The 15,083-nt window shown below is 28.6% G+C and overlaps 1 protein-coding gene across 1 annotated transcript; it reads right to left on the minus strand.

The window, feature by feature from the left end:
• Window positions 1-4,642: 4,642 nt before the first annotated feature.
• Window positions 4,643-14,101, minus strand: LOC113380865 (DNA helicase MCM8-like). Its single transcript, XM_026619929.1, has 15 exons — window positions 14,003-14,101; window positions 13,816-13,948; window positions 13,525-13,757; window positions 13,353-13,467; window positions 13,174-13,286; window positions 12,958-13,104; window positions 12,768-12,872; window positions 12,345-12,464; window positions 12,041-12,287; window positions 11,536-11,729; window positions 10,693-10,905; window positions 7,628-7,829; window positions 7,419-7,539; window positions 6,930-7,125; window positions 4,643-4,852 (listed from the first exon to the last, which is right to left on the minus strand). The coding sequence occupies exons 1-15, from the start codon at window positions 14,099-14,101 to the stop codon at window positions 4,643-4,645; spliced, it is 2,448 nt and encodes an 815-aa protein (XP_026475714.1).
• Between the last annotated feature and the right edge of the window lie 982 nt (window positions 14,102-15,083).

Genomic DNA, 15,083 nt, shown 5'->3' on the forward strand with positions numbered 1-15,083 from the left:
AAAGTCATAAGAATCAAGGTTATAATGGTTATACATCTTTTCCCCTCTACTTTCAAATATTGTTGTTGAACAATGCTAAACTTTACTGGTTTTTAAGATATTGGTGGTGAATCTTATTAACCCCATATCTTCATATATTACTATCCATTCTTCGATAAATTCATAGAAAATTTTTCCAGTTTATTCTTCAAAATTAGTGGAAAATAACCATTAGTGAATTATATTTTACATTGCATTATCCAATGATTGTTGAAGTTCTTCATCTTTTTCAATTTGTAGAGTGATTCAATAAAACATGAACGATACCGGACTGTGTCTAAAATGCATAGATTTTGACATATCTATGGAAAGGAATACCTTCAGGATTGTACTCATTTTTCTGCTATACTTGTTCTAGCACCCGAACTGTCCATACATTTAATTGAATGCGAGCATTATAATCAATTTCAAAATATTTTATTCCAGAGAACTTGTAATTATGTGCATTGACATTTTTACAGATGTGTGTCCAAAGTTATATTATCAACCGAATCTTCTTATTTAAGTAGTGGTCAGTTATATCTGAGAATAAGTTATTCGACAAAATGTCCCCTTTGATCGATTCCAAATTTAGGTTTTAATTTAAATAATCTAAATAAAATAATAATATAATCTAGAAAATATTTTATAAATACTAATGAATATAAAATTATGCAACTAAGACTGAGCCCAATCCGTACAGCCAATTAAACGTTTTACTACGAATTGTTATATAGCTATATAAAATGGACATTTCTTCTTTATGAATTTGATTGAACATATGTACATTTTCAACATGAGTACATATTGTGATAAATTTTAATGTGCTTATTTTGATTTCCCTTTTTTGCAATCGTGTATTCCAATTAGTGGCATCTTTGTTATCACCATGACTTGTATGTAGTATGCTCGGGAAGTAATTGAGATTTTTATGAATATGATTTCTAAAATTACTATCTGTGTTATAATCCAATTTTCTTATTCATATCGCTGTCTATTACAACTTGCAATAAGTGATTAGACAGAAATGTCTATGGTGTCCCCTTCGATGAATTCCAAATTAAGGATCTCAATTTGAATAACCTAAATGCAATAATAATATAATTCATAAAATGTTTTGGTAACACATTATTCACAATTGTAATGAAAAATTTGTATTGTAAATAGATTGCACTGTAAATATTTGTAATGATTACTTCCATATCTAATTAAACTGTACTTATGTTGATGTCATATGTCATAGTGCGATCTTCATAAGCAATTTTCTAACAACTTTTTTTCCGAAGATCTTGTACTTGTATGTACACATAATTGAGAGTTTTATGAATATGATTTCTAAAATTACTATCTGTGTTATAATCCAATTTTCTTATTCATATCGCTGTCTATGGTGTCCCCTTCGATGAATTCCAATTTTAGGATCTCAATTTGAATAACCTATATGCAATAATAATATAATTCAGAAAATGTTATGGTAACACATTATTCACATTAAACCATAAGTACTTGCACAGCACAGCGTTTGAAACAAATTTATTTATTTATTTTTTCATGAGCCAGCCTTAATCAATAATAATAATAGTATTATTTCAAGCTGTTGATAAAAGAATACAAATAGGCAGTGAGCAAACACTTGAGAATTAAATAAAAACCTCATATAAAATCAAAATAAGCATTCTTATTAACATTTAAAAATATATAAATAATTAAATTTTAAAATTAAAAGAATAACACATAATCTGTTTTAAATTGTCAAAACCTTTTGACATATGAGTATGCGATACATCTGTCATTTGAATAATATTGTGTGGGAAGCCATTTTGAATCAAGTGCTGTTTACCAAAAATTTGCAAATTAAAAATGTAAAGTTTCTACGCGGATTTGAAATATTATCTCACCTTTTGGACAATCTCTGGATTGGCACGAATTTTTCAAGACTAAGACTGGCCAAATCCATTCAGCCGTTTTCGAGTTTTATTCGGACATTTGAAAGACAGCTCCATTTTTATATATAAGATATATATATTGATTGTTTCTTTTCCGAACAGTAAATCCAATAATAAAAAACAATTTGTTTTTTGAAGATGTTTAATACGACGTTTCGGAACTAGGTACGTTCCATCATCAGGTTTATTCTGTCAAATACAATGTTTTTTAAAATATTGATTAACATTAATTAACGATGGTCAATACAGATTAATTAGAAAAAAATTTTTTATAAAGGAATGGATTATGTACCGGGGTAAAGAGTAATAAGACTTAACTAAAAAAGGTTTTATATAAAATTGAGAAGCAAAAATTATTTACCTGTAATAATTTATATATCCATATCACTAATATTTTTTGTTAAAAACACTCGATTTTTTTGGAAGATATTTGTAGATGTTACGACTACACAAGACTTAAACACACTGATATGGATTTCTGTCTGCAAGATGTAAAGGACAATGTACGGGATTCTTGGCAAAAATGATTTTTTATGGCTCTTGTTTGGTAATTTACGAAAAAAGAGGAAATATTGCTTTAGTAAAAGTTGAGAAATATTATGTATATATATACATATATACATGCACATGTATATGCACACCTACATACTCACACATACATATGCACATATCTATATATTAATGTATCTACAATTATACACATGAACATATATGCAAGTGTATGTGTATAGTGTACACTAAAAACATACATATAAGCACATATATGGATGTACATATATTATAACATATATACATGTATATATATACATATTCAAAAACTATTAGGATTAATTATTTTTAATCAGGTTTAAAAAATTTAAATATGAGTCATGAATGATATTGTGATCTGATCTCTTATTAACACTATTTGACGAATTCAAAAAGATTAAACTGCTTTCAGAAAAAAGTCTTTTAAAAGTACAATCCTCTCTATATAAAATATTGGGTTCAAAGGTGAAATTATGTGAGTTTTCGATGGAATGCTGGACAAGAGTACTTTGGAAATTTCGGCTTTTATGATGAGTGACGCTTAATTCGTGTTGTCTCATTCTCTTATGAATGTACTGTGATGTTTGGCCAATGTATTGTTTTTGACAATTTTTGCAAGGGATGGAAAACATTTCTTTAAAAGAATATAGAGCTGTTCCTGAAATGAAAATATTTTCTTCTTTGAGTAATTTGGCAAAATAATCAAATAAGCCTTCAATGTAAGGCATGCTGTGAAAAGTTGGTTTAATATTGTTGTCTTGGAATAACTTGGAGATGGATTGATAATTGTTACTTTTATGATAGGAAAGTCTTTCATTGGTAATGGAATTGATGAGGGTGAGGGGATATCCGTTTTCTAATAAAGTTTTAGTTACTAATGTTGTGTTTTGGGTATGAAAAGAAGAGTGAGACAACATGATTGCGTGGTCTATCAAAGAAATGATTGTATTGACTTTATTGTCCCAAAAATTATAAAGTCAATACAATCATTTCTTATAATTTTTCTATTTCTAATATTTCTACTAATAATTTCTCATGATAATATTATCATATTTCTGTATATTATTTGTTACAATTAATTTATTATTTAAGAAAAATCTATTTTCTATTCCTAAACATATTGTTTGCTTAAATCTTATCAAGATCATGTTTCTTGACAGATGTCCTGAAGATGGAACGTACCTAGTTCCGAAACGTTGACAGTAAACAAATAATTAAATAAAGAAATTGTTTATTAAAAACTTTTCTTGTTTTTTTATTTTGTATTATTTTTGGATTCTTGTTCGAAACTCTACAAAATATACACAAATCCAAGACTCTACCATTCAATATATATATATATATATATATATATATATATATATATATATATATATATATATATATATATATATTTATTTATTTATTTATCAGAGAGCGATCAGAGATTATTGCGCGGTATAGATGTGGCACCATGGAGAAAAACAACAAACACTGGCTGAACCCTGAAGAACGAAGGTGTGAGCTGTGCGGGAAGGAGGAGGACACGGTTGAGCATTGGAAGGAAAGATGCGCGATGTTAGAGAGAACAAACAGTTCTATAGAAGACGTTCTCTGTGGCAAAAATGATATAAGGAAAGTCTAGGCTGGTTGAAAACAATCAAACGCATGAAGAAAGCAATGGAAAAGGAGTTACTTGGGCAACCAGTCCAGAACGTTATAGTTATTAGAAACCACTGATTAGACTTTTCTGTTTATTTTTATTTTTTGTATATAAAGTAGGTTTAAGGTATTATTGGTATAATGATGTATTTCTAGGCCCTTAGGCTGAAATAAATAAATATAAATAAATAAAATATATATATATATATATATATATATATATATATATATATATATATATATATATATATATATATATATATGAGATAATAAACAGTATAAATAATCAAATATTTTCATTACAGCCTGAACATTATTTTTAAACTTTTTCTATACGAAAATCTCTTCTTTAAATAACAGTTGATAAATTATTAATCACTATAATGTTTATAATACAGTTCATAATATATTATAAACAATACATAAATATTACTCTCTACAAAGGTATAAAAATATATGCATTAATATTTTTACCAATTGAATTTAAATTACTTAAACAATTACTTCACTCAAACAACCAGCAGTTGATAAAGTTTCGGTCCTTTCTTCAAAAGGCAACCCTGTTCGTTCAGTTTGTCTATCATTTCTCTAAAATCTGACCCAAATCCGTGATGCACCAGACCACCATTGCTAGCCGTCTCTTTCAATTCATTCAGAGTGAAAATTGTCTTCATTGTCACTTCTGATCTTTTTTGAATTAAAGATAAAAACCGTTTGATCTAAAAAAGGTAATGAAAAATTAGAAAAAAATACTTTAAAATTATAAGTTTTACAATTACAAATTCTTTTAAAATTCAAAAAATAAAAGTAATTTCTAAATTGAAACAATTTTAACAATCATATTTTAATATTTGACAAAAAGCAGCAATTCTTGCAACATGCATCTAATTATATAATATATATTTATCATATATATTTATATTTATATATATATATATATATATATATATATATATATATATATATATCTAATTAAATATATTATATATTGAGAATATTTTTGATTCTCTAGAAATGGTTTAGAATATACCTTATTTAGCAAAACAACGTTTGCCGGGTCAGCTAGTATATAATAAAGATATATATTATATATATCTTTATTATATACTAGCTGACCCGGCAAACGTTGTTTTGCTAAATAAGGTATATTCTAAACCATTTCTAGAGAATCAAAAATATTAATACTTTAAGTGCATAAGGATGTGTGTTGTTTGAATGCTATATACAATGAGGTATTATAAAAACAATAAACCCCATTAGTTTGTCTATATTTTGTCAATACAATCCAACTGCAAGTTTTATACACTTTCTATAGAAAACATTGTATAATCCAATCCGAGTCTTTTTTGGTCTTTCGGCTTATTAATTACGTTTCAAGTTTTTCAGATTCTTTTTGGATTCTGGATTTTGTGTATAATTGTAAATAATACTACTGAGCTTATACAAAATTTTCAAATTTTTGCAAGGAGAGATAAAAAATGAATTAAGTATTTCTTCTTTGACCTGCTTTTTGAAAAGTTTTAAGTTACATTCGATGAATTAAAGTAAATTTAATAAAAAGTATATATGTAGAGCAGGGCGAAACACAAAGGTCCAATTTGACTTTGAGCAAATATAAACTATATTGTGAAAACCATAACAATTATATCACAACAAATAACACATATCAAATGAACAATTATCTGACTACGTTCAGTAAACTGCTTCATCATTGTAGAAATGTGCTTTTTTGACGTCTTTCAAAAATTTGTTACCTAGACCTTTTTATCCTATATGCGGGGTAACTTGTAACGGGCAGGTGGCAAAAGGTTTAAAGCCTTATTATAATTTTAAAGGTATTTTACAAAATAATAACATTTTTAACTAATGCTAAAACTACCAACGGAAGAAAATACTTTTATTATGGATTTTCAAAGATTACCGTTTATCTCCCCCATTTCAAAGATTATCGTTCTCAAATCAAGGTTGTAGCTGGCTATCATCTTTTTTCCTCTACTTTCAAATATTGTTGTTAAACAATGCTTAACTTTACTGATTTTTGGCACATCGGTGGTGGACCTTTTTAATCCCGGACCTTCATATATTACTATCTATTCTGCGATAAATTCTGGGAAATTATAACTGGAAAAATGTTATTCGACAAAATGTCCATTTGATCGATACCAAATTTAGGTTCTGAATTTAAATAACATAAATAAAAAATAATATTACCTAGAAAATATTTTATAAATACCAATGAGTATACAATTATACAAATGAGATCTTTCAGAGCATCGTGTTTGAGAAAAATATGCCAAAAAGTGCATTTTCATATTAACATATCAAAAAAGATGATATTTTGAGTCTCTAGTAACACTTGCGGCCCGTTTACTAACGTTTTTGTATATAAATAAAACTACAAACAAAACTACTTACTGCAATTTAATCATAATTAAATAATATTCACGTAAAACATCTTATGAAACGTAATTGAACATCATCTGTCAAAAGCGTTTGACATTTCACGAAATTGCCACCGTCCATTGTTTTATTTAAATTACGCTTCTACAAAAATTTTCAAATTATAAATGTAAAGTTTCTACGCGGATTTGAAATAATTTCTCACCTTTTGGACTTTCTCTGGATTAGCACGATTTTTTCAAGACTAAGACTGGCCAGATCCATTCAGCCGTTTTCGAGTTTTATTCGGACATTTGAAAGACAGCTCCATTTTTATATATAAGATTATAATATATATATATATATATATATATATATATATATAATAGTTTTGTTATACTGGTCATTTCCTTTTACCTTTGAATTTTGGCTCATGTTGCTCAAAGGTATTCTCCCTCTGTTGACATCAAAAGTTCCAATACCATCGCAGAATAAATCAGAATGACAAATTTTTGTTAACTCGATAACATCTCTTGCATGTTGTACCTTTGCTTCAGGCGATAGATCCACTCTTGCTCTTGCTTGTGTTAGCCGAATCAGAGCTTCAAGTTGCCTAAAGACAAAGTATAATAAAAAATTAAGGAAATAATAATATTATTATTGATATTTACTAACAACTCAAGGACTTCACTGATAACTTGATTTTTAGTAAATAATAAATAAAATAAGAACAGTGTTTGTTTTAAATTCAAATTGTCATCTATAATTACTTTATTTATTTATTATATATGAATTTTAAAAAATATATGATATATAAATACATTTATATGATATATAATACATATAATATATATTAGTTAGTTTTTAATTAATGTTATTAATGATTATATCAATTTAATTATTTACCTGGGTGTAACTGGCATACTATCAGCACTCTGAGGAACTTGTCTCAGACCCAAATAGAATCTTTTTATTTCCTCAGCAGCCTCTTTTGTCAATTTAGGCTGCACATTCTTTCTAGCATAGCCTAAACAAACAAAACAATTATTATACTTATATATAATCTCTAAACAAGGAGTTACAACTAGTTATTTATATTAATTATCCTTCCTTACTTATATACTTCCTCATAAGAACTGTCGGCAAAGGATCAAATCTTTCTCCGTGTCTCAATCTTAATCTTTCCTCAAGACATCGTGGCTGTGGACGATCATTTTGACTCATTGGAGTCTCAAAAATTCTGCTATTTCTAGATTTTCGTTCCTCTTTAGTCAGATGCATTGAAAATACGTGCTCCGTCAGAAGTGTATCCAATTGCTAAAGAGATAAAATAGTCAATAAATGAAATATAATATAATGATAAGCAAAATAGGAAACTAGAAATGTCAATGAGACATGGAGTAGTCTTACGTGAACTAATATATTTAACAAGTTAATCACCACTGGTCAAGATTTGACCAGGGCTTTTATTTAACCTGGGACCCTTCGGGGTAGGGGATACAATTATATGAGTATAAATACCTGTAACATATAATAATAAGTGAGTCTAGCAAATGTAATAAGAGAAGAAGGTTGTAGAGTGTAGTTCAATATATGTCATAAATTAAATAGTGGTTTTATTCACATTTTCTTATGGTGATGAAATATTTATAATTTACAGTCCACTCAATATCAAATTAATCAAAGTGATCCTCACCAACCACAATAATGTCAATAATGTACCATGATAACTTTAGTGGATAATTTATTCAAAAATGTATCGAGAAGACTTCAATGTCTTTTCATAGCTCCTGTAAAACATAACATCAGACACATATGACTGACAAGGCAATTAACGTGTTTTAATCCTATAATATTATTTTTAATATTCTGACAAGAACCTGAAATAACATATTATTATATATGAAAAAATAAATAAATATGATCAAACTATTTGTAAAAACATATCGATTTTTATAGAAATCCATGTAATCATATTTTAAAAGCATAGAAACAAATAAAATTTATAGTTATTCATTATCACACAACTTCAATAAATTTTGTACAAAAACATAATGTAATTGTTAACGCTTGCAGCAAATGCTTTAAATCAGTATGTATTAAATAGATTTCCAATACCTTAAATCTCTGTTTTAAACTCCTTGAATCACTTCGTAAGTATTAAATATTTACACAAACACAGAAAGTTATGTTTCATGGCGACTGCACATGATAAGATTATTTAACAAATTTGTATTTGCGCAAATATGTACCTTAAAACATGCGTAAAGAACAAAATTTGATCGCAATAGTTTGTGCAAACGTTTACGATTTTCAGGAATTTGCACAAACTATCGATTTATTTTATTACGTATGTTTGAAGGTATTTTCGCAAACACATTTGACAAATCGTATCGTGTGTAACCGCCATTATTTTTCTAATGGACATTATGATCCTAACACAGATTGTAAAGTTTATAAACAGGATTATTTGTTGCGGTTATAGTTAACATGCACTGATTATCAGTTTAACGGTTAAGTATTTAATAATTTACATCTAAAACATCAAAAATCCGAATATAAATATTTCGTTAAATGTCATCACCAGATACAATCCACCATCTTCCTGTACATTCCGCGTGAAAATCTATGAAACGATGTGAGCGTTATTACCAACATTAAAGATAAAAAAGTAGTGCGTGGTGGTATTCCTCCGCGCGAAAGAAGTTATGTTTTTAATGGCGGCTTGACATGATGCGATTAACTGTCAATTAACTACATTTTAAGACGATTTACAACACATGCACACAATTTGCAGCATTTTCAGACTATCTGGAATGTTTTTCAATTATCCAGAACATTTTGAAACTACCTAATACATTTTCGAACTATCTAGGACATTTATAATCTATCTAGAAAATTTTCAGTATATACTAGGCGATATACAGACTATCAAGGATATTTTTGAAAATCTAAGATTATTTTAAGACTATCTACAACATATTTGGACTATATAAAACGTTTTCATACTATCTACAACATATTTAAGCTATCTAGAAAATTTTCAGACTATATCTATCATGTACAAACTATCTAGAACATTTTGATTAAATCTAAAACCATTTTAATACTATGTAGAACATCTTCGGACTATCTAAAACATGTTCACAACATCTAGAACATTTTTAAACTACCTAGAACACTTTCAGACAATCTAAAACATTTTTAGTCTATCTCGATAAAGGCCACAAAGGCTACACAGGCCATGTAGAAACATTTCAGACTATATCTAGGACATTTTAAGACTTTCTAAGTTCATGTTAAGACTATGTACAACATCTTTCAACTATCTAGAACATTTGTTAGACTATCTAGATTCTATATAGTTATAAAACGTCCTTAGATAGTCTTAAAATACCCTAGATAGCCCGACAAATGTCCTAGGTAGTCTGAAGATATTCTAGATAGTCTTAACATGATCTTAGATAATAAAAGTTTAAAGATGTTGAAAGTCTAAAAGTCTAAAAATGTTGAAAATGTCCTAGACAATCTGAAAATATTCCAGAAAATCTTAAAATGTCCTAGATAGTCTAAATATAAACTGAAAAACTTTTCGTTAGTCTTAAAATATTCTAGATAAAAATCTAGACCATCTTGAGACTATCTAGGACATTTTAAGACTGTCCAATATAGACTGAAAAACTTTTCGTTAGTCTTAAAATATTCTAGATAAAAATCTAGACCATCTTGAGACTATCTAGGACATTTTAAGACTGTCCAAGGACATTTTCAACATCTTTAGAATATATATAATATTTTCATATTGTCTAGGATTTCATATTGTCTGTACATGTTCTAAATATAGACTGAAAAACTTTTCGTTAGTCTTAAAATATTCTAGATAAAAATCTAGACCATCTTGAGACTATCTAGGACATTTTAAGACTGTCCAAGGACATTTTCATTGCCATTTTGTAGATGGCATAAAAATGTTTTAGATAGTCTGGACATGTTCTATCTAATATATTTTCAGATTCTTATGAAAGTTTTCAGCTTAGAAGTTTCACTTCAATAAACATAACACACTCAGTCTCTATTTAAATGGCTTGAGTTTAACTCAACCTCTAGCAAGACTAATTAGAAGTAAAAAACTTCAAAAAACCCCTCAAAGTTTACATTTACCTCTAATTTTAATTCTCACCTCATCAGGAATATCCAACAGCACAAATACCAAATCAAATCTAGACAGAAGGGCACAGCTTAAATTAACATTTTCCTTTAAGGTTTTGGATCTGTTGTAAACGCCTTTATCAGGATTTGCAGCAGCCACGACTGCACATCTGGCTGGAAGAGAACAGACTACACCTGCTTTGGCTAGAGAGACACATTGTTGCTCCATTGCTTCGAGCAAAGCCTAGAGAAGAAATAAATAAATAAATAAATATATATATATATATCTTGATAGTTTTTTCGACGTTGAAACATATTTCAAAGTAACTAGCAGCCCATTCGTCGAAATAAAAAAGGTATAAAGTGTAAAAACTTTTATTTATACGTTTCGACACAAGATGCGTGTCATCATTCAGCAACTACAAAAATTTGAAAAATTTTATTACTAGTATAAACAACAATATAGATTAATTGTAGCATAGAGAAACATTATACACACCACAGGACAAAAACACTCAACAAAAATTTATTTTAAAAAATTAAACTTAATAACATATTAAGTTATTAATTAACATTTTAAAATAAATTTTTGTTGAGTGTTTTTGTCCTGTGGTGTGTATAATGTTTCTCTATGCTACAATTAATCTATATTGTTGTTTATACTAGTAATAAAATTTTTCAAATTTTTGTAGTTGCTGAATGATGACACGCATCTTGTGTCGAAACGTATAAATAAAAGTTTTTACACTTTATACCTTTTTTATTTCGACGAATGGGCTGCTAGTTACTTTGAAATATATATATATATATATATATATATATATAATGTATTATTTATCTCTTTATACTGATAGTTAAAATTGTTTATTCATACCGAGTGCTGTTTGGTCATTTTATCAAATTCATCAATACAGCATACACCACCATCGGCAAGTACCAGAGCACCAGCTTCCACACCACTTGTGCTGTTTCCTGAAGAAATACCTGATTCTGATGAAGTTTGGCCGCCAGAAGTTACACTGGCTGTGAGACCAGAAGAAGTACTCGTATTTCCACATACAAAAACACCTTAAATGAAAGAAATAACATAAATAAAAGAAATAATATTTATTACCATTAATGATAAATAAATAAATGAATAATAAATACTAAAAATGGGAGAATTAGTGGCTACAATGAGTTCAAAAATATTTCAATGTGTGTAAAAATAATACAATGAGTGTAAAAGTACTACACTAATCCTGTAAAATAAAAACAAAATATATTTTGTTAGAAATATCAAGGCATAAAATGATTGAAAGGAGTTAAGATATAATCTGATGGTTTGGTTATTAATATTACATATTCATCAGATATTTGAACTTCTATATTATTATTACCTCTAGGGGCAACATCAGCACAAGCCTTCAACATCTGACTTTTCCCCAATCCCGGATCTCCAACTATCAAAACATGACACTCGTTTCTATTTATAAAATCTGACTCTGATGTTTTTGTAGCTCCCATTAAAGCTAGAATGAGACCAGCTTTAGGACATTCTCGGACGCAAATAAGAGGGCACAAAGAATTAACCAACAATCGAAAGACATCGGGTTCTGATTTGATTGCTTGTATTGCTGCATAATCCTAAGGAAAAAATGGTGATCAAAACAGGTGTTTAGTAAATAATATATAAATACATACTCGTTCTGTGTATTCATCTTCAACTACATTTTCCCTTTGATTTTGTATAGATATGCCTTCAAGATACATTTTGTACATTGATGCTTGGTCTCGTCTTGAATGATCATCTAAAGCTCTCACCTAAAATTGTAAAAATCATATTTTAACATTCTTGTTTCAACTGCCTCAAATCAAACTATACTATACATTCCTGCTTCCGAAATTGTCGACGAAAATTTGTATCCAAACACACACACACACATTCACACACACACACACACATACATCCATTTTTCTAAGGTATGACAAAATATTCAGAAACTTCTGAAACGTAAAGATATATAAAAATTTTCATTTTTTTGTGATTACTATAATTTGCCCTACGGAAAGTTAATAATTACTTATAAATTGCTTATAACTAAAAGATGATGTTATGAATTTTACCTGCACAATTCCAGTGATAGTCACATCATCTCCTGGACAACATAAATTAACCAAGTCTGCTGTTACTTCAATATTTACATTCCTGGGTACTCTGCCTGATTCAAACTATTCAAAATATTTATTTTAGCTATGTATATAAAAGTACATTGAAAAAAATGTGATAAAATATTTAAATCATTATTTTTTTTACCTGATCTGCAGTTTTCAACTCCTGCACTTTTAAAGTTTGCCAAGCAGTTGTTCTTGTGCACGGTGTATCAAGAATTGGAATAAAATTTGTACGAATTAGACAGTTTTCTCCTACACATTTTTCTGGTTGGGCCATTACACCGGCAGGCTGAAAAAAAGAACTTTAAATAAAATATAATATATATATATATATATATATATATATATTATTTATTACCTGTTTTACCATTTGCTGTGCAAAACAAGATCGACAACCAAATGTCATCCAAGTACAAAGAAGCTTTGGGTTTCCAGCACGAATTACTGTACCTTTTATAGTAACAAGCTTACCTATACACCAAATATATACATGTATTAATATACAATTGATATTATCAAAAAACTTAATGCACATACTATAACTGTGTACACGAATATTTTTCAAAGGTATTACAGGTCCGTGCCCCATCACTCTAGCCATTACCATATCCAGGTTTGATGAATCAGTGGATTCATTTTGCATCAAAAGTACCTAAATAATTTTAAAATCTTATTATCACCATGCCAAACCAAATTATATTTACCTCACCTGATGCATGGCTAGTCTTAAGCAATTCAAAGTATATTCCGGTTTATCTCTAAGATCCTCTTGAAACATAGGCCATTCTTCCATGAATACTGGATCTCCTAAAAGTGCCCTCATATGTATAGGATACCACAATAATTTCCTACATCTTTGTAGGTTATATAAAACGGCTCTTCTTGTGATATGGGATTCAGTAGCTTTGATATTTTTTACTGTCTGAGATCCAGCAGTGTAAACTAAAAATAATACATGGATGATAAATGAAGCGTCAAGGTTTCAAATACACACACATACCTTCCAGAGGAAAATATAATTTCCATCCTGGGTAAGGTCCAGGAATAACGCCCAAAGCAACTGATATTAAAGGTCGCTCTCTAGATCTTCTGACAACTTCCGGTAAATTAGCAGAATTGGTAAAAGATTGCACCTAAATAAATAATGAGAATCAAAAACTGTAAATCTGTGATGAGAGAAAACTTACAGATAATTCGTTTGACGGGGTGCTCTGTCCTGATGAACTACTTCCTCCACGTGAAAAACCACGTTTCCGGTAATTAAATCTGCCTCTATTATAACTCATTTCCTCTTATTTTGTTTAAAATATAACTTTCATAAAAGTATTATTATCAACCGTACATTTTCAAAAACCGCCATTGCGCAAACCTAGTTTTGACATTTGACATCTAGCAAAAGCAGTGCTGCCACCCATCAAACATTTCCATCAATTCCATTCACCATTCTGTTGACTCATGTCCATAACTAAATAATTTAAATAATTATTAATTGCAATTAACTCTTGCGCCATGTTAATTGAATTCTTTTCCATAACATAATATAAATAAACTCGGTTCTTTGTCCGATTCAAAAGTCAAAGATTACGTCATTGTGCGCACGCAGACCCACACAATCATTCTCAGTCGGTTCTTCAATTTACAAGAACTGCTAAAAAAACTTTTTAAAGTTCATTATTGTATATGTGTGATATATTTTTGATGTAAAAGTTGTGTACATAGTTAGTTAAATTATTTTAAATCATGTCGAGTAATTGTGTTGAAGTCACGCCCGAAAATATAGCGGCTGCCGAAAAATTCAAAGAAGAAGCTAATGAATATTTTAAAAGTAACTATACAATATTTATATATCAAACAATATATATATGTATATCACTTTATATACAATTCTTTTGCCTTTTATCAAATTTGTATCTTTATTTATTTATTTGTACATAACCTCAAACATATTGTAATTGTTTATTTTGCAGAACAAGATTACGAGCGGGCTATAGATTTATACAATAAAGCAATTGAAGCAAATCCAAATAGTGCTATTTATTACTCAAATAGAAGCATTTTGCTTCTTAGAACAGAAAGTTTTGGGTATGTATCAAATAAAAAGACCTCATAACCTTAATGATATGTCACATATTAGAATAAATATATAAAATTAAGCATTACATTTATATATTAAGTGATTGTCTTTTACATTCAAAGACTAAGAAGTAAAACATTGTATGCTACCATGGAATAGTCTTAAGTGGATTGTGCACCTAAATTTTATTAAAA

This window comes from Ctenocephalides felis, unplaced genomic scaffold (genome assembly GCF_003426905.1).
Source record: "Ctenocephalides felis isolate EL2017-DRISC unplaced genomic scaffold, ASM342690v1 CF-g0.4_SCAFFOLD_02433, whole genome shotgun sequence".
Lineage (NCBI taxonomy): Eukaryota > Metazoa > Arthropoda > Insecta > Siphonaptera > Pulicidae > Ctenocephalides > Ctenocephalides felis.